Source organism: Scomber japonicus, chromosome 14 (genome assembly GCF_027409825.1).
Source record: "Scomber japonicus isolate fScoJap1 chromosome 14, fScoJap1.pri, whole genome shotgun sequence".
Classification (NCBI taxonomy): domain Eukaryota; kingdom Metazoa; phylum Chordata; class Actinopteri; order Scombriformes; family Scombridae; genus Scomber; species Scomber japonicus.
The window spans coordinates 25,118,523-25,139,033 of NC_070591.1; the positions used below are offsets into that span (position 1 = coordinate 25,118,523).

At 41.1% G+C, this 20,511-nt stretch overlaps 2 protein-coding genes across 2 annotated transcripts; both read left to right on the forward strand.

Annotated features, from left to right (window-relative positions):
- The first annotated feature begins 314 nt into the window (after positions 1 to 314).
- mypn (myopalladin) lies at positions 315 to 15,146 on the forward strand. The gene is made up of 19 exons (XM_053332653.1): positions 315 to 1,411; positions 5,124 to 5,299; positions 5,388 to 5,439; positions 5,551 to 5,998; positions 6,109 to 6,183; positions 6,279 to 6,420; positions 7,615 to 7,731; positions 7,826 to 8,600; positions 9,367 to 10,446; positions 10,529 to 10,661; positions 11,274 to 11,351; positions 12,224 to 12,445; positions 12,547 to 12,696; positions 12,777 to 12,856; positions 13,084 to 13,210; positions 13,296 to 13,503; positions 14,094 to 14,259; positions 14,371 to 14,504; positions 14,594 to 15,146. The coding sequence occupies exons 1-19, from the start codon at positions 315 to 317 to the stop codon at positions 14,770 to 14,772; spliced, it is 5,439 nt and encodes a 1,812-aa protein (XP_053188628.1). The 3' UTR covers positions 14,773 to 15,146.
- Positions 15,147 to 19,646: 4,500 nt separating this feature from the next.
- atoh7 (atonal bHLH transcription factor 7) lies at positions 19,647 to 20,078 on the forward strand. The gene has a single exon (XM_053333282.1). The coding sequence runs from the start codon at positions 19,647 to 19,649 to the stop codon at positions 20,076 to 20,078; it is 432 nt and encodes a 143-aa protein (XP_053189257.1).
- Positions 20,079 to 20,511: the final 433 nt, after the last annotated feature.

Consider the following 20,511-nt stretch of genomic DNA (forward strand, 5'->3'; position numbering starts at 1 on the left):
GTTGTAAAATGTCACCACTGTGTATTGAACAATGAAACCTTGTGTCCTGGCTGCTCTCCAGTCAAAATGTTACAGTATGAATTCACTTGAGAAAATTAAATCAAATAATTGAGTCAACTGCAAAACAGCAACTCTTTTAATCCAACAATTAACCTAATTGGCCTTTTCACAATGTCTCCAGTTCTCAGATTCTATGGAGGTTCATTTTAAACCTATTCTGACCCACCTGTGACGGAGAAAATAATCTTAAAACCTACAGTATTTGTATTTTACAACACAAATGTAAATAAATGTGTTATGATTATTTTCCCAGCATGCAAGAGAACAACATTGACCAGCCACCGTCACTCTCTCAACTCTTAAGGGAGAGCTACCTGGCAGAGGCCAGAGCCCAGCAGCGCCATAGCGAGATGAGCCGCTCAGATGCTTCTTCCTCACGCCTTCAGATCTACGGGTCACTCAAAGGAAAGGCTGAGGACTCTGTGGGCCACAATGACCCACAGCTCCCAGACCTGTCAGCCTTCCTCAGCCAAGAGGAGCTGGATAAGAGTGTCAACCTTGCCTGCCAAGCCATCGGACATGAGCCTCGAGAGGAGAAGGCAGAGGTCAAGGCCTCTGTTACACCATCAGCCCCCTCTAACATCTCCTCAGGATCTTCCTCAACACCCCCTTCTGTTCCCTTCGTTAACCCCTCTCCTGCTCCCCCTGCTGCCCCCTCCGCTGTGCCCTTCACACAGCCAGTCCCTGAATTAAAAGAATTGCCAGCAACACACACAACATTCGCAGCAGAAAGAAAGATGCACAAGGCCTCCACACAGCAGGAGAACAAGGTGAAAAGCAGCAGGGACTCCAGTGAAGGATTCAATGACTTGAACAGGTCAGCAAGGAACACCCCATATGGTCCAGAGACCCAGTCCAAGAAGGAGTTCCTCAACAAGGCAGCAGACTTCATTGAGGAGCTCTCCTCTCTCTTCAAGGCCAACAGCTCCAAACGGGTACGACCGAGAGCATGCAAAACCCACAGGAGCAGGGTCCAGAACAAGAGCCAAAATGATGGGACAGTTTATCCCCTCAGTGCAGACAACAGAGAGCGCTGTGTCATGGACGTGGAGGCGGAGGAGGAGGGACCCAGCCCTGCTGTTAGCCACCAACCAGAGGTCCAGCTGGGCTCTGGGACTGAGCATGTGGAGTTTCAGGACTGCAGGATTACTGAGGAGCAGCAGTACGACTCGGCTTGCCAGGAGGCGGAGGAGGCTGAAAGCAGTGCCTCAACAGAAACTCCCTCCTACCCAGCAGAGCCTGTGTGTGAACCTCCTCACTTCATCCAGAAACTGAAAAGCAGGGAGGTTCCTGAGGGCAGCAAGGTCCAGTTAGACTGCATTGTAAGAGGACTCCCAGTGCCTGAAGTCCGGTAAGAAAAAACGCAAACAGTCAACCTGACTGACAATTTCTATTCTGATTGTTGCTTAGATGCCTGATTAAAGTTGATTTCTTAGTTTGCATCAGAATCAATATTTTCTACTTAGAGGCTTTTATTTAGAAATGTGTTTCATTGTAAACCTAATACTTGAGCAAGCTGAAAGTCCAGTGTGCTGTCAGCATTCTAGATTCTGAAGAGTAGGAAGGATCCAGGGCAAATTTATGGAACAGAAATGCCAAATATATATTTAAAATAATTTAATAACAATATTGTCATCAGACAGTTTGTCCACTAGAGAGCACTGTTTATTTTGTGACTATAAAATGTTCTGTATATATCTCGGGCAGTATTTTTTAATAACCATATTTAAGGGATCTTTATCTTTATCAACAATGAGTGTCAGGCATTTTAAATGATCAAATATTTTCTTTCTCAAATATTGATATTGGTCTTAAAAAATCCAGTGTGGGTCAGGCTCTAGTGTACACAGTACTAGTGAAAAGTTTGGACACATTTTCCCATTCCCTTGAATGAGAAAGTTTTTGGCTGGTACTGTACATTGTTTAAAAAACTATGCGTAGCTCACAATGTGAGCCATGACATTTTGTGTCTGAGCCTCAGATAGTACTGAATATTTGCTAAGTACTTTGAGATGTGTAAATTCAGATGAAGAGATGACAATTTTTTCCTCTGAGATCCTGAGATGAAAGTCAACAGCTAATCTGAGTGGTGTGAGTGTGTGTTTATGTAAGTGTGTGTGTGTGTGTGTGTGTGTGTGTGTGTGTGTGTGTGTGTGTGTGTGTGTGTGTGTGTGTGTGTGTGTGTGTGTGTGTGTGTGTGTGTTGTGTGTGTGTGTGTGTGTGTGTGTGTGTGTGTGTGTTCTTTAGTCATCAGGGTAATGTCTGGGACAAATATTAATCACAGTACTCTGTTGTTCTTACGAAAAATACCAGTAGGTTATTATCTAAATAGTGCTGTCTAAATCATTCATCATCAACAGTCAAAATGTGCCAAAATATGAGTGAAATTTAAACCTCTCATCCCATTCAGTGAACCATTTGTAAATTAAGTAGAATAAATGTTAAAAATCAAACATGACAATACAATACTTACTAATAAACACTGTTCTTAATGGTATGCTTTTTTTGGTTGTGGTAGCTTGTTAGATTTGTTGTAAAATCCTGGCTCGACATGTGGTGTTCCTCCAAGGACTACAAAGCCTTGGATTGAAGTGAAGCTGAGGTGTAAGACTATAGGGGGCATGGGCTTGTTAGTCCTACTGAACATTGTTGCACCACTAACATATACTTGTCTGGGGAGAATGTAGCTCTCTGCCATTTTTAGACCGGACTGGCACAGCGAGCTGTAGCCGTGTCTGATAATGGAACCGACTGAGCTCTTGAACACGCAGCAGAGTTAGGTGAGAATATTTATTCAGTTGTTCTTTGGTGGATATTTTCATGTGGTTTTTGTCTGGTGCTTACTTTCAGTTCAGGTCTTTTGCAAATGTACAGAGACTTAAGTCTTACTTAAGTATGTTGAAGCTTATATTGTACATTCAGCTGACATAAAGCACTTTATATTGGCTTTACTGTGATCTTGTTTTTCCTGACCATGCAGCTACTGTATGTGTGTGACTATGACTTAAAAGAAGTCAAAATAGAATTGTCAGGTTCATATTTCCCATCAGCTTGCAGTGGTGTTCTGTCTCTGGTGCGTCAGGGTATAGCATTGTGTGTATTCAGAGTCTATGTTTAGTCAGAGCTCCCAGGCTTCAGAGGGAATCTCCTCTCTGGTTCTGAACTCCGGAGGGAAAATAGCCCTGACAGGTGCAGTGAGCAGGGTCTTTGCCACACAGACCAGACATCTTCTCTACTACTCATGCTTTCAATTTAGACCCTTACTCACTATAAATGACATGGCTTGCTTCAAGTAGAACATAGACGGCATATTACAGCAACGTCTCCTGGGAACTGATCTTCAATGTGGCTTCATATTTTCACTGGACACCAGAAATGTTTAAATGAATTTCTCCCCATTAGATCAGCCACAGATTAGAGATTTGGGACATATCTAGATTCGTCTACACACTGATTTGAAAACATGTCAGATCATATTCAGATCTTGACGAAAGCACTGGTTATGATTTATGGATGTGCGGTTACGTTTTGCCCGAGAGTAACACATCACCTCATTCCTGTTTGTTTATTGGCTGGATTTTTATAAAGGATCAAAGCCTCATCTGCTCAAAATAGATGTACTTTGACATAGAGGCTGCTGCGCATGTTGCTGGTCTATACAGGGAAAGTTAAGAGGTTCATTAACACAGTTTTACAATGAATACACAGACTGTTGCCAGCTAAGTTACTAAGTAGGACTGAGCCAGGTAGGAAGTTTTTCATTCATCCATTACGTTTTAATGTGATTTTTGTCTGTTTATTCTAATTTGACAGCCTGCACTTAGAATATTGGGGGGGGAAATGCTTTGGTAGGTTGGTTGTGGGTTGAAATCAAACCTGAAATTTGCAACTTATTGTTTAGCAAAGAAAAAAAAACAAGACAGACTTTTGGGAGTCCTGTTGGCTCAGGGGTTTAAGGGGTTTAAGACATCACAATACCATGGTTTGAGTCTACTAAGGGTCACCATGGTCCGGATACCTGATACTTAGGATGTCTGTTTCAAAAAATGTGTTTCTTTAAAAAAGACTTCAGACAGCATTCAAAATTCTTCAGTTTCATTCACAAAAGTGAACATTTTTTCATGCCAGCCATTAGATGTTAGTTAGACTTACATCTATAAACTACATCTGCACCTGGTTCTGCATTCTATGTGGCTTTGAAAGGGTTTAAAAAGTCTTAAATTTAATTTGGTTAACACTGCACTACTCTAACTACTACTCTAATAAAAATGCCCAATAAATACTTGAAAATTATGTCTTATCTTCATAAAGATGTTTTCATAGAAGTAAACTTTTCATCAACACACTAGATTCATTGTGTTGTGCTCAACATCAACAGTGCATCGATATGGCCTCTAAACTGGCGTGGCATTGCTGGTATTGCTTCTTGTCTTACAGGGAAATGGATAGGTCTTGCTCATCGAAACGTTTTCCTCTTGGCCTGCATAACTCTACCTAATGGCACAAGGCCAGAAGCACTATTAGGAAACTGGGACCACTACTGGGAACACTCCACTGCCACACTACATGTTGCCAGCCTCATAGAAACAGTGGCAGATGGTTAACAGAGACAAACAAATACACTACAAGTAAAATTGATCAAAAGTAGCAAAGAATTGCAGTTACACATGGTCATGTTATTATTTCATTACAAATGCACAACCAGCCAATCCATCTCCACTTTGCTGGAGCTTGGAAAGAGATGGTCATCTCCTCTTTAAAAAAATGCAACTGATTGTGACACAACTGCATAGCTGGAGAATATTACATTTTTCATTTTGCCTTTACAGAAGTAGGGAAAAGTCCATGATAAAGTTACCCAGTTACAGAGCACCATTTGATCTTTACATTCCACCCCAACTATTAGCATGTCATTTGTTTGGGTCCTAACGCATTTAAAGGCATAAAAAGGCATCCAGAATTAATTTGTATGACTTTTTAAAAAAAAATCTCTGTGTCATTTCTCAGAAAGGTTTCAGAAAACATTAAATTCTACTTCAGCAAAGCTATATTTCCAATTTCAGGTGGTTTTGTGAGGGCAAGGAGTTGGAGAACAGCCCTGACATTCAGATCATCACCAATGGCGAGCTGCACTCTCTGATTATCGCAGAGGCATTTGAGGAAGATACTGGACGCTACTCCTGCTTTGCATCCAATTTCTATGGCACAGACTCAACGTCAGCTGAGATCTACGTCGAAGGTGATTCTCACATTTCTTTTTCCTGACCGACACCTTTACAGGGTCATGTAAAAAGCACTGTTAGTCACTTGTTTGTTCGGTCCCACAGGTGCATCCTCTTCGGATTCTGAGGGGGAGCAGCACTTTGAACACGTAGCTGAGTGAGTTTTTACTTTTTTGTCATTAACAATCTCTCCAAAAGTATCCTTAGCTACTTTATTGCCATGCTAAATGAGATCATCATATCATTCTTCCCTCTGTGATTTTGAAAGGCTGCAGAGGAAACAACCAACGTCAGTTCCATCTTTACCTCTGTCAAACCAAACCTTCTCTGAAGAAGCTGAAGACTCTCTGTCACTTCAACATATAGCAGCCACTGAGGAACCAGCAGAGGAGCCCTCCTCTCTGCCAACTAGCCAAATAGTCCAAGAACCTCTTCTACCAGTCCAGACAACAACCACTGTACTTCCAGTCCCAGAGATTCATAAATTATCTGTAGCATCCGCAGCTCAGCCTGCTCAGGAGGAGACAGTAGTGCTACCTGTGCAGGTGTTCACTACTTCACCGCCAAGTGATATAGAAACCCAGGAGGTGTCAACATCTGTCTCAGTCACATCCACACAACAGCCAGTGCAGACAGTTACATCAGTTCCAGTGAACTCAGTGATCTCATCTGTGTTGCCTGTCCAGGCAGCTCCAACACAAACACCCCAACCTGAGGTAGAACAACTAAAATGCTTCTTTCTGCTACATATTTTTAAATTATTAGCTCTTTATATTTTGACCAACATGTCTTCAGTGGGTTTTTTCATTTGTTTGCCTGTTTTCAGATTCAAACCTCTGACCACAACTTTCTGCAAGGACTGAACGGGCAACCAATCATGGCTGCCCCTGTGTTCGCAAAGGTAGAGAACTGCCTAAAAAGGATTTTGTTTATCCTGTCTGCTACTGACTATTATGTGTTTACCGATGTATCATATATCATATGCTATCACACTAGAGCCTGCAGGACCTCTTTGCATCAGAAGGCCAGCTGGTGGTGCTAGAGTGCCGTGTGAAAGGAATGCCATCACCTCGAGTGGATTGGTACCAGGAGGGAAAATTAATTGAAGACTCTCCTGATTTCAGGATCCTGCAGAAAAGTAAGTTATACTTAATCTCTCTAACAGTGTGTTACAGTCACAAGAGAAATGCATATTAGCTTTGGGTAGTTTTTTTTTGAAAGGTGTGCCTTTTGTTAATTCAAACACTCATAATTTGGTATTGTATTAAAAATAAAATTTTACTGCAGATGCAATTCCATTGTAATGGATAAGAAGCAAGATGAAAAATATGCAAGAAGGAGTAAAGTTTAATGACATAACAGCATCTTAAATCAGATCAACTTATTCAGTTTAATTCAAATTAATTCTGGGAAGTTCAAAATAAATTTGCCACCAAGTTTCTCGAGAAACTCAGTGGTCAGACAAGAAAATACAAAGGCAAGGTTTCTACAGTAATCATTAAAAATCCCCTTGACATGTTTCAAGATACATAAAAATACTCTACTATAATAATTTGTGTCTAGCATGGTTTCTCCTTCCCAAAAAAAGATGAAGAGAATAAAAATGTTGCAGTAAAATATTTTAAGGTTAAGAATGTGTTTACATGCACAAATCATATTATACAAGAGGCTGTTGATGCATTTGTGGCATTCCTCTTTGAATATTTGTTGTAGTCGTGGAATTCAGGCAACAATACTTAATATATTTCTTATGGGAAATTATAAACCGAATGTGGTAAATTATCAGTGATACTGATTTCTTAAAATGTGTATTAATAATTATTATTGAACCACTACCTCAAAAATTCTAGTTTATTACAGTTTAATAATGATTTTGGTACTCTTTTTCTTTCCAGAGCCCAGGTCTCCAGCTGAATCAGGTACATATTTCATTAAATCCTCAAATGTCAAAAACGTGAGTTTTGACTGCAGCTGCCTGTGTGTGCATGATGCTGCGGTGTGTAAACATTACTCTGCTGAAGTGTTTATAGTCGTTGGCCGAGGCTTCTGCTCTTCCTCTGTACAAAAGCCAGGGCAGCTTTTCCCCGACTCTGGACCTTATACGGTAGTCTCTCATCCTGTGTTGAACCTCCATGGCAGATCATTTCAAACTGCATTAGCTTCAGATAGACTCTCAGCCACCAGTGATACAAAGAAACCTCCCTGCTGCAGCATTTGAAACACGAGTCATGTGTCTTTCCTCTGGTATTAAGGCTCTCAGCTAGTTGAAATATGATGCAGTCATATCAAATCAACTTGATCATGTGAGTATTTTTTTTATCATTGTTTCTAGAGGAAATATGCACTTTGGTTATTGCTGAGGTCTTTCCTGAAGATTCAGGGATGTTCACTTGTACAGCAAGCAACAAGTATGGAACTGTGTCCAGCACTGCAGCACTAAGGGTCAAAGGTAACACTATCTGTTCCACCTTACAGAAACATGAGCATCATTTCAGTCTTGTGTCAATACACTGACTTTACTCCATTTTTCTGATTCTCTTCAGGAAATGGCAGCAACAGCAATCACATGAGGCCTTTTAGCAGTTCAACGGAGGAGTCCAATCGAATCCAAGAAGCTTCCACATCAGAACTTACAGCACCAACTGTCAATGTCAAGACAGAGATTACTGTGACCAACAGCATCAAGCCCCACTCCAGCACCATTCGCCTAGATCCTCTAGTGTCCAGCACCGTACGCCTGGACCCCTTAAACACTAGCACCTTTCGTTTGGACCCCAACAGCTCCAGCATGTTGCGTTCAGACCCCCTCCGCACCAGCCTGCCCAATTTGGAGCCCTCTAGTCTGACCAGCAGCTCCAACCTGAACTCTCGCAGCGTCAGCACCCCCAGCTTAGATCCTCTCTACTTCCACCAAGACCTTCCTGGATACAGTGGAGCACGTTCAGAACCACAGAGCAGTGGACAGGTGCCCTCATACCCAAAGCCCTTCACTGCTCTGCATGTGGTTGAGCAGGAAGTGTCCAGACCTCCGCTGACATCACTTGATACAGGTTCCAAAGTTAAGGAGACCCCAAACCATCAGAATGGGACCCCGTTTGTGGTACCCCTCCCTGACCCACCTCCTAACTCCTGCCTGAAGACAGGCAACCAGACAAACCACAAAGTCTCACGCTCCGGCTCCAGAGTCGGTCTGCGTGTGCACTTCAAACTGCCTGAGGATGAGGAAGATGAACGAAGTGATGTATCCAGTCCATTTGAAAATGATGCTCAGGCACTGCTCAGCAAAGAACCACCACCAGTGCTGGCTAAACCCAAACTGTGAGTAGAGCAGATACATGTAAATGTAAATTAATCTCAGGAATAGTGACATGATCAACCACAAGGCTGTCCAAATGCTCAGCATCAATATAGTATGAAGAAAAAAACCCTTACCAGATTAAGATTTTGCACATGGGTTAATCAAATCATGTCGTAACTTTGCATTACATCAAAGTGAATTTGATCCGCCTCCTCCTCCTCCACTCCAATGTAATCCTCCTCCTCTGGCTCAAATAGCAGCTATAATCAGTTGCAATTCACATATGAATGCATGAGGACTTCAAATGTGGACGTTCAGGCTTTCCAAAACAAAGGATGGCATTTTCTATTTGTAAGTTAATTTGCTAACTATGCAAACATTTCCAGCAATACTGTACATCTAATTGAGTAATTTGCTGTTTATTGCTGTTTTGTACATGCATCATAGACTTACAATAACAAAGATGATATGAAAGTTTGTGTCTTATTGTTTACTCATTAAATTAACAGTAGTTGCTGTTATATGTTAAAGTTAAGAGACTCCCTATTTAGAATGAAAGCTGAAAGTGTCTCGACAGTGTTTTGTTTGTAGGCTACTTGTTGGTAGCCCATAAAAGGGCAGAGTGTTCTTCATGCTGACTTTGGCTCATTCCTGCTGGGGTATACAGCACTTACTGGACTTACTGTAATTTATGAGAGGACTGCTCTGAGCCTCCTTTAACTTCACCATGTATAGAGTCTTTTTTTTACAGTTGATGTGTTATTTTGGTTTATGCTTGATCGACAGGGACCCAGCCCAGCTCCAGCTCCTGCACAACCAGGTCCTCATGGAGCAGCAGCAGGAAACAGAACCTCCAACCCAAACCCACACCCAGACTCAGTCCCAGCCACCATTTCAGATCCAGATCCAGCCTGAGGTGCAAAGCTCTCATGATGATCCACTGTGGCCACCCAGAACCCACCGTGAACTTCATCAACCACCTTTCCAGCCCTACCTGAACACCACAACTGCCAACTCTGCGCCTCCACTGACCACTGCCCCCCCTGCTCCCTTACTGAGCTCTGCTTCAACGCTCAATACAACGTTTTCACCTCTCAACACGTCTCCTGCTTCTCCTTCAAGCTCCCTCCAGTCTTTTCCTCAACTGAAGACCTCCTCACTGGTGTCATGTCCTCCTCCTGTGCCACAGCTCAGCACAGCTTCTCTTTTCAATTCAGCACCTGTAACCCATATGAACACCATCCATGCCTCCCACCTCAATGTGTCCCCTGCAGCTCTTGCTAGAACCACATCTACACCCCAGTTTTGCTCTCCCCCTGCACCTAACCTCAGTACGATCTCCACAGTTTCAACCCCGGCTCCACAGCAGGTAATATCTCCCACTCCTCTACTAAGAAGCACCCACGCCTCCCTCATGAACCTGACCCCCACCTCGCACAGCTTCAACTACGCCCGGCCCAAAGAGTTCCTAACCACCCAGACCTTCTCACCAGTCAGGAGTCCCTCTCCAACAGAATCCCCGGTCCCCCGGCTCCACGAGCTTGCTGCTGAGTTCAACTCCTCTGCAGCCAGCTCCCCAACCCCACCATTCTCCCCGCCACCCAGAATATTACCCACAAGGGTCCTTACATCTCCCACCAGTCCTCCATCCCTGGTGTCCTCACCCACGCCGGGTTCAGCGCCATTCCTGAACAGCATGTTTGCCATTCGAGCCCAATCCCCTCCCCAGGCCTCCTCTCCCACCTCCAGCAGCTCCACACCCAGTCCTATCCAGAACCCTGTGGCTTTCCTCAGCTCTGTCCTGCCCTTCTTAACCCCGAGTCATCCCACCAACTCCATGGGCCTGCCAAGGGGAGCTCCATCAGGGTACGCCCTGTCAGACTGATTGCAGTACGTATGACATTGGTGACCTATCACATGTTTTAATACAATTTTTGTGTTTCTTCAGGGTACACAAGAAGATGCCTAAGGGGCGCCCCATGTCAATCGAAGATATCCGTGAGAGCAAAGAAATTATCCTCCAAGACATTGAGAAAAAGCTTCGATTTAAAGACGATAGTCCAACATTTGCACATCAACAGGTAATTTCTACTTTTTTTCAATGTGCTCACTTGCAGCAATATAGTATTATATAAATAAGTGGCTAAGCATAAAAAAATTATTTGCTCAAAAGTTGGGTAGATGGGATTTTACAAATGTGTGCCTCAGCCATATCCCTGCTTAGTTAGACATTAGACGAATATTTGAAGTCGAATTTGGGTGAATGACTAGTTTGTTGACATGTTTGGTATGTGATTTTAAACTAACCAACAGTTGCAACCTAGTTTCCAACTGTTGATGAAGAAAATATCAACTAATGACTGTGCTGCATTCTCACTTGTCTCCAGATTTCTACTCGTGTATTTGGTTTGAGATCATTGTCACTTGATAGCTATAAGATAATAAATTGATCTCTTTGAAAATGAGTGACTCGGGCCAATGAGGAACTTGCATCATATAAGTACCCTACCAGCAGAGCATCAGTCATCATTCCCCTCCCAGTCATTCATGGTTATTCATTGTGTGTCCATGTACTGTAACAACACATGCATGCTAATAACAGTAGCTTGTTTGCTACCCCATCACTATTTGTATGTATGTACAGTACGTGTGTCGTTTGTTGGTGTTTATCATCCATCCCTATCCTCTCATAGAAGCTGAGTTATGAGGGGAAAACAGCGAGCAGACCCCTTGGACCAAACATTCCTGCTACTGTCGTTAGCTATGACGAGGTACAAGGATCTTCTCGTCCCAAGCACTGCTTTGCTCGAGGCTGTATGAGTTACAATGTTTCAGACTGAGATGAGGAATCTTTGTCTCATATACTTATCTAATTACCATGATTAATTAATACATCTAATCAAGCAAACTCCTGTTAACTAATATATAACCTGCACGATTGAGAACTTATTTTAGAGTAAAAGTTAAGGCAGTTATGCTCATGAAATGTAATAACTCTGGCTAATTCTCCAGTGGTATCATTTAACTAATTTCACATTTTTCCCCACTGACGATTGCAGCCTGTATTTTCTGATCCCATTTTAGATTTTCCTAAAACACCATCAGAACATGTTTCTTGTTAACTACACTTCTCAGAACCTACATATTGGCTTTACATTTCACACACCTTTTTATTTTTGTCTCTTTGTTAGCCCAAGTCACCTAAAAGTTAGTTAAGAATGATATCAAAACAGGTGCTTAAATGTCTAGATTTATTTTTCAAATGTTCATCATCTTCTCTGTTCTCTGTTTTACCCTCACCGTCAGTCAGTTTTGTTTTTATTTTGGTTGGATGAGCGTCATTTTATTCCAACCAGGAGTAATACTATCAAAAAGAAGCCACTGCACGATCTTTACCATTAAGTGGTATAAAGTCACAATATGTACCGTTTTGTTTGAAGATTTGAGTTTTGAATTGTAACTTTGATACCACTGCTGCTACATGGTGAACAGCTGCATGTTGTCTCATGTTCCCAATGATTGCTTGTTTTTTCTATGTAAAATATGCGCATGATATCATAGTCACACATTTATTTATACTTTTAGACAAGAAAAAAATGTGTGTAGTTGCGATTACTTTTATGTAGTGGTTTTCCTTTCTCAGGAGTACAAAGTGTCCAGTTTTGAGCAGAGACTTATGAGTGAGATTGAGTTTCGTTTGGAACGAACGCCGGTGGAGGAGTCGGATGACGAGGTGCAGCATGACGACGTCCCCAAGGGAAAATGCATTGCACCCATATTTGATAAGAAACTGAAGAACTTCAGAGCCATGGAAGGCGTGCCAGTCACTTTCTCATGTAAAGTAGTCGGAATCCCTGTTCCAAAGGTGAGAGGTCAACAACTGTGCTGTGCTGTGTGTATAAATAACAGCAGGATCTCTCGCTTTCATCTCTTCCATTAATCATTCATATCTGTGTCTCTCAACAGGTTTACTGGTTCAAGGATGGTAAGCAGATCTTGAGGAAAAACGTCCATTACAAGAAGATAAGAGAGGGGGACGGGACCTGTGCTTTACACATAGAGTCCACGACCAATGATGACGATGGCAACTACACCATTATGGCAGCTAATCCACAGGTAATTCTCAGTTTCCTGTTAATTTGTCGACACCTTCTCCTCAGCTGCACAATCTGATTTTTTTATTTGATTACTATCAGGGACGAATCAGCTGCTCGGGTCATTTGATAGTCCAAACAGGACCTCCCCGAAGTCGACTGACACCTATTCACTCTCAGAGGTGAGCAGGACTGAGTGTGCAGTGTGATCCACAGAGGTAAGAATCCCTCTGCAGCACAGGGAACAAGCCATTTATTGCGTTTCCTACCTGACTACATTTTGGGATATTGTGCATCTATCTATACTGAAATACTAACCTAAACCACAGACAAAGACAGGAAATGGATTAATGTACAGGTTTGTGTTTGTGTTCCATTTCATGCTTTGCTCACCTCTGCATGTTTTCAGGGTGCGAGCCCGCATACAGGAAGTGGAGAGTGAGCAAACGCAGGAGCGCTTTTTTCGGCCTCACTTCCTCCAGGCTCCAGGGGATATGCTAGCCCACGAGGGGAAGCTTTGCAGACTAGACTGTAAGGTAGGTAGCGGGTCAGAGCATGAAGTCAAATTCCTAAAAAATATATGCAGAATGTGTCCAAAAAGCAGTTCTTTTCGTCTTCCAGGTGAGTGGCCTTCCCAACCCTGAGCTGATGTGGTTGGTCAATGGACGGCCTATCTATCCAGACATTTACCACAAGATGCTGGTACGGGAGAATGGCGTCCACTCCCTAGTCATTGACCCTCTGACGCAAAATGATGCTGGTACATACACCTGCATTGCAAGCAACAAAGCGGGACAGAGCTCCTTCAGTCTAGAGCTTAAAGTTGTGGGTGAGGACTGAATAAATCAGTGACACTTCGCACTGTTAACACATTTTCAGATGAAAACAAATTCAGTAATTATGATGATGCCTCATGTGTAGGGCTGGGTGATATGGATAAAATCAAATATCACAATATTTTTGACCGAATACCTTGATATTGATATTGCAGCAATATTGTAGGGATGAATATCGGTGCCTTCACAAAATATTTACACAATGTGATTTCTGATAAATAATCATCAGTAATGTTGGTGTAATGACAAAGTGGGTAAAAGGCAAATAATACAACAGCTAGGACAATCTGGTAAGTTCAGAAAATTACCTTTAAAACCAGGAAAACGATATTACAATTTGTCAAACTAGCCAGTCAGTTAAACCTAGGGACGGCAAAATAATGACAAAGTGGGAAAAAGGCAAATAACAACAGCTAGAACACCAGGAAAAAAACACCTATGCTATATCACGATATTACGATATCCACATTGTAAGACGATATGTAGTCTCATATCACGATATCGATATAATATCAATATATTGCCCAGCCCTACTCATGTGTTGTTTGGAGGTTTCCAGTAATATAAGGCATTTCCAATTTAGAAAAAGAGATGAAGCACCCTCCCCAGTTTGTGGAGAAGCTGCAGAACATGGGTATTCCAGAGGGAGCCCCTGTCAGGCTGGAGTGTCGGGTGGTGGGTATGCCCCCTCCACTCATCTACTGGAAGAAAGACAATGACTCCATTCCTAGAACTAAGGACAGATTCAGGTCAGTAGGAGATCTACTGACAAAAAAAGTCATACCTCTATATATATTTTTTAAGTACCTGGCACTCTCTTTGAAAGTTCTGATGAATTGTCAATTGTGCATTTATTTCAGCATGCAACAGGATGCCACAGGATATGTGTGTCTCCTTATCCAGCCAACAACAAAAGATGATGCTGGCTGGTACACAGTGTCGGCCAAAAATGAAGCTGGAATTGTATCCTGCACCTGCAGACTCGATATCTATGGTACTAGGATCTGCAAAACCTCCATAAGTATAATTTTGGTCTGTCATTCTTTTGCATGTAGTAATCCAAGCTGTCTACTTCACCCTTAGCACAATGGCACCAGAGCATCCCTCCACCCATGAAGAAGGCCCCGCGCACAGGTAGCCGCTACGCAGCTCTGACAGGCCAGGGGCTCGACATCAAGTCCGCTTTCCCCACCTCGGACACCAGCCCCATCCTGTTCTCCAGCTCCCCTCCAGAGGTCACGCTAGAGAGTGAGGAGCTGTGAGCGGTGTACGTCGACCCTCAGGGGGATACAAGAAGAATGATTATCTGGGCAGATGGTCATGTGATTTGTGTGATGCATTTGAAGTGATAGTTTCAGAAAAGAACGGCAAGTATTGTTGTGCCACCTGCTAGATGTCAAAACTAGCAGCACTGATAGTGGGTTTGTCACCATTCCTATTTACTCAAGTCCTATGAGGAGTGTTTCACAATTCACAAACAAAAAAATGACAGATTTGCAAAGTCTTAGCTCATGAGCCATCATTGGAGTTGAATTTTGTTCTCTGACTGGTTTAAATGATTCACATTTGTTTTTCTACATCATATTTAGCTGTGAAGTTGAAGTTGTTGTTGCTCAATGTTGATGAAACATTAAATTTCAAGTTTCATTTAGTTTATCATCTGTTCTTAATTGTTACATTTTATTTTCAAGGTGATCCTTACACCGTTTATTTTTATTGAAAAGCATATATACCTGTACTGGTAGTAGTTTCTTAAACTTTAATATAAACTTTATATAAAAATAGTTATTGTTTGTTAATAATCAGAGCTAGTTTATAGTAGATTAATATACATTAGAATAATCTTCAGTTTATTTAAATGTCTCCATCAAGGCAGGATAATTTAACATTTAACTAAATTATTTCTTGAAATCCATCACTGGCTCACGTACTTGCACCATGTTTTTCATGTGCACGCATGCCAATGGCTGATAGAGATTCAGTACTATATAACTAAACAAACACGTGTCACAGTCATAGTAATAGTCTGCTGTTAGATGAGTCTTGTTCATTGTTTGTAGCTGATACACTGAAACACTTTCTTTAGCTTTTATTGCTTTCAGGTGATTTAATTCATCTTTGTTTTATCTTTTCAGTTGCACCTACAGTTCAGGATGCTTTATAAGAGGGAAGAGTCAGATTAGACTAAAAACTCACTTGTTTTTTTGTGTTACGACAGACCGCTGATACCAAAAAGTCTGCATCCCACAGAGGTTATTATTAAACTTTGATAGACACTGATTAAAATGAATTCAAGTCAGTTTAAAAAGAAAGGTTTGAAAGCACATGATGTAAAGTTGCACATTGTAAAATAGTTTTGTCCTCAGAATAAAGTTATATTTATTCAAAGGAGCGATGTTTTCTTTTCTGGAACAAGTGGTTATAATTCTCCATGCTGTATGCACAATTATTGTATCCCATCTTACAAAGTCTATTGAAAGGTTGAGAATTCTATTTTTCAGAACATTACTCCCATTAAAAGAGGTAATCAAGTGTTTTTTATCTATGTATAAGGTTAAAATGTGTTGAAATCTACATTTCTGCTCATTACCGTGAGCTTGACTACGCTGTAATAAAAACCCTATTAGCTTACACTGATGCCAAATTCCAAACAAATTGGAAAGCTCAGAAGCCAATTAAGCATTGCTAATCAGTCCAATTAGAAGGGAAGAGAGTTCAAATAGGCATAAAATTACATTCACCTTACGTGACCTAATTATACCCCGAGCCTCATTTGACCAGCTGCCAGACCTACTTCTTAGCTGCTATTTGTATCTGTTGCTAAGTAGAAAATAGCAGTGGGCTTTAAATTTGATCTGTGTGTGTGTGTGTTTTTGTTTGTTTGTTTGTGAGAAAAAGTTTCTTGGAAACTTTTATTTGTAATTCCTTATTTTATTAATTACACTATTAGCTCACTTGTTCTTATTGTTGTCATCATTTTTCACATATTTGAATTTTTTTGTGTGTCCTCAACTTTATTTCTGTAATATGAACACATCAGGTTTTAACTCACCAATACTCTGTATGTCACAAAACCAGAAATTACCTTATTTATTTTAAACTAAAAATCTTAGCAAACTTTTGATATGTTCCTTAATACTAATTAAAGAAAGTATGAGCTAATATATAATCCACTAATGATAATGAGATTTATCAAGTCAATCACACATGCAGAGAGAATCTTTTTGTTACACTTTCTCCAGAACTGAAACATACGCTTTGTGGCCTAATCTCCATTTCTCCATAAGGAGATTTAGACTTAATATGGAACATGTTTCTGTCAGAGCAGACGGGTCACTCCTCAGTTGTGACATATGGCTTTTGACAAGAAGGCATGGCTCAGCCATCGGTGCTCAAACAAGCCAATCATGTGAGGCGTTGGAAAAAAAAGAGTGGAAGACACGGAAGGGCCGGGCCACGTCTGAGACAAGGCCCTCAGACAAGACAAGCAGCAGCTGGCAAACTACATCAATCTGTAATCAATGAACCAACTGGTAGATGGGATTATATGCCTAATTGCACAGCTAACCAGTCCATCCCAAAATGACCAGACAGCATCAGCTTGTGTCCATGACCCAGTACCAGAGAGAGGCATTATTCTGGGCCTCCGACAATGATTAATCATTCATAACCTGCCTCTACACCCAAGCTTTGAGTTTGTCAATACACAGTGACAGGAGCTACACGTCCATCCTCACAAAGGAGGACAAAGATGATCGCAGAAGATATAGCAGCAGAAGTAGAGGAAGCATTCAGCTTTTTTAATCAAGTGTAAGCAGCAATTACATAATATAAAATTATTTTATATTAAAAGTACAAAATCCTGTATTCAAAAATGTAGCTGTACATACAAAGGTGTTACCCAAAAGGATAGTACAGCATTTGCTATATAAAAATGTACTCATTATGCTGAGTGTATACTTTTTGGGGTGCAACATTACTATATACAGTACATTATATTATTGTATCATCATTATTATTATTATTGATGTGTTAATGTGTGAAGAACATTTTGGCCAGTCTGTTTGAGAGTTTTAATTACTTTATACACTCTTGTACAAATGGGAGTTTTTCTTGCCAATGTCACTTATGGGGAATGTTGGGTCTCTGTAAATTAAAGAGTATGTCTAGACCTGCTATATGTGAAAAGTGGCCTGAGACTACTTCTGTTGTAATTTGACACTAAATAAATTAAACTGACTTGACTTGTATGATCCTTCTGTACTTAAGTACAGAATCTTAATCTGAAAAGTCACAGTAACTGTACCTGACAGATTAATATATCAGAGTAAAATATTTCTCTTTGGAAGGTAGTGAAATTGTAAATGGAGTAATAAGTATAAAACAGTATAAAACTAGAATACCTCCCCAGTAAAACTATATATGGTAAATGAAAGACCAATGTTATGTTTTTGAATGTAAATCTGATTTCTGCAGCTCCTGGGTGACATCAGTAGTGTGTTCGAGTGAGTGGATGTGTGTTGAAGTTGGAGGAACCTGCTCAGATCCTCCTGAATTACAGAATTCAATGTTGGCAGATGGGGAGGACAGACAGACAAATTATTCTGTCTGTCTCATTTTCTCGGACCACTACACAGATCAATTATTTATTTCACATGTGGTCCCCAGTACGTAAGGAACATTAATGCATCCCACATACTGTGATTCATTAAGAGCACTGATGAACACCCTTACAGACCAACTTTTACTATATATAGTAGAAATGTCTAGAAGATTTTTCCCATAGAGGAAAAACCTGCTCTCCAAATCTCAGATGTTGCCATAATCTGTAAACCATCTTGGTCCATATTGTCTGAGAGCCTTAATCCCCTGATGTGCTGTTAAAATCCCTCAGGTTACAGGCCACACTTACACTTCTGTTGCCTCAGGCTAATCTCAGATTATGGTTATTATCACATGGAGACCAGTTGCACGAGAAGTGAAAGGATTTTTTTAGTGGCTTTTGTAACTTAATAAAAGTGAATGCTTTTATCGTCAAGGAACCTTCAGAGATTTCATATTTAGTTTGTAATCAATTCATTAAATTGTGATACTTCAGATATATTTGCGTAATTGAAGACACAACAGCTAAATATAACAATTATTAGGTGGTAAACGTATACAAATTCCTTGCAAAAAAGGGAGGGTAGATTTTAGAAATAGATTTGAACTAAAAAACAAAGCACAAATACCTTACAATTAGATAACCTAAGAATTATATGGTCAGGTGAGATGTGTTTGTGCATATAATGAGACAATAAATAGCACTTTATCCAAAACATTGAAAACCTTTCTTTGACATAGTGCATACAGTGACTATTTAATAAAACATTATACTTTTTAAATTGCTATCTACTGACATTTGTTTCTGTTTACCTGAGAGTAATCAATGTATAACATTATTGGTGGATTCTCTGTTTAAATCCTAAATAGTTAATTCCTAGATGATGGACTCTAATGTAAACTAGAAAATATCCACAATCTTAGCCTTTTAAAAGTTTGTTTGGACCATCAGCTGTGGTGAGTTGTGCTACCAGATGGTAGACTTTTGGTGTTTGTGACACATGGCTCTGAGTGAAGCCATGGCCAGATAGCCCAGCCCAAGATAATTGGAATTTCATTAAGGTTTTGTTTGTGTGTATGTGTGTGTGTGTGTGTGTGTGTGTGTTGAGAGTGGGTGTGAGTGAGTGAGTGAGTGAGTGAGTGTGTGGGTGTGTGTTGAGAGTGGGTGTGGGTGTTTATGAGTCTGCATGGGTGTGTTACTCTATGAGCAATATTGAAGATGGGCGGGGGGCAGGGACTCCACCTGCTGCCACCTGTTCATCTGCCCCGCCTTATAAAAGCTGGTTCCTCACTGTGTTCAGGATCACAGACACCTTAGACTCTTCAGGCTGTCCACTATCTGGAGATACGAATATTTGACACTCAACACAAAGCTTGGACCAACAGCTTGGACATCAGTCAGGCTGTAACACAGAAGAGACCTCTGAGGATCCTTGAGGCTGAAACTGGAAACATCTCAGAACAATCTGTTGACTCATATCTGAGTCCTTCTGAGCTGAGGACATTCACCGGTTTAATTCTTCCAACAGAAGTCATGAAGTCCCGTCGACCCAGCTGCAGTGACTCTGGATCTGAGTCCTCAGAGCTGGACTCCAAGAGTCCAGAGAAATATGAGACTGCCACACGGCGAAGGATGGCTGCAAATGCCAGAGAGAGGAAGAGGATGCAGGGTTTGAACACAGCCTTCGATCGCTTACGCAAAGTTGTTCCCCAATGGGGCCAGGACAAAAAACTGTCCAAGTATGAAACCCTGCAGATGGCCCTCAGCTACATCATGGCCCTCAACCGGATCCTGACAGACCCCAGGAGGCACAACGCTCCTCACAGGCAGTGGCTGGACCTGCAGTTTGACTGTGTGCAGCCTGATAACTACCCCAGCCTCATGAGGTACGACTCTCCTACTGAACAGGAGTACATCCACTCGTCGTTCTCATACCAGTTCGATGGCCATCAGGTCCATGCATGAAAATGCTACGATTCTGGTAGATAATCAGTCATGTTGTGAGTGACAATGTGAAGATGTCTCCTCCAATCCAGGAGACAGTAAATACATTTGTATTGCATTATTTTCTTTTTGTTATATTTATCTAGTATCTGTATGACCACTGACCATCAGAAAGGCTTCTATTTCAAGTCTTTTATTTATTTTTTCTAGGAAACCCAGCAATGTTGAGCAGCTTTTTGTTCAAAGTATAGTAATGAAAGACATGTAGTGTCGTTATAATGACCATTAGATTGTACTGAAGATACAGGCAATGGTGTATTTCTATCAGTTATTTTGATATGGCCTTAAAATGTTGTGCAATTTTTAACGGATTCTGAGAAAATCATTGTGGTATTAGTTGCACAGTTAAAATCAACATGTAACTATTTTGTCGAAGTCCAAGTACGTGTTTGTA

What these genes read in the sequence shown, in the direction of transcription:
- atoh7 (XM_053333282.1), top strand. Translation starts at nt 19,647, where the DNA reads ATGAAGTCCCGTCGACCCAGCTGCAGTGACTCTGGATCTGAGTCCTCA.
- mypn (XM_053332653.1), top strand. Translation starts at nt 315, where the DNA reads ATGCAAGAGAACAACATTGACCAGCCACCGTCACTCTCTCAACTCTTA. An exon ending in TCGGAATCCCTGTTCCAAAG is followed by an intron (nt 12,446 to 12,546) that starts GTGAGAGGTCAA and finishes GTCTCTCAACAG; the next exon opens with GTTTACTGGTTCAAGGATGG. An exon ending in TTTGCAGACTAGACTGTAAG is followed by an intron (nt 13,211 to 13,295) that starts GTAGGTAGCGGG and finishes TTCGTCTTCCAG; the next exon opens with GTGAGTGGCCTTCCCAACCC.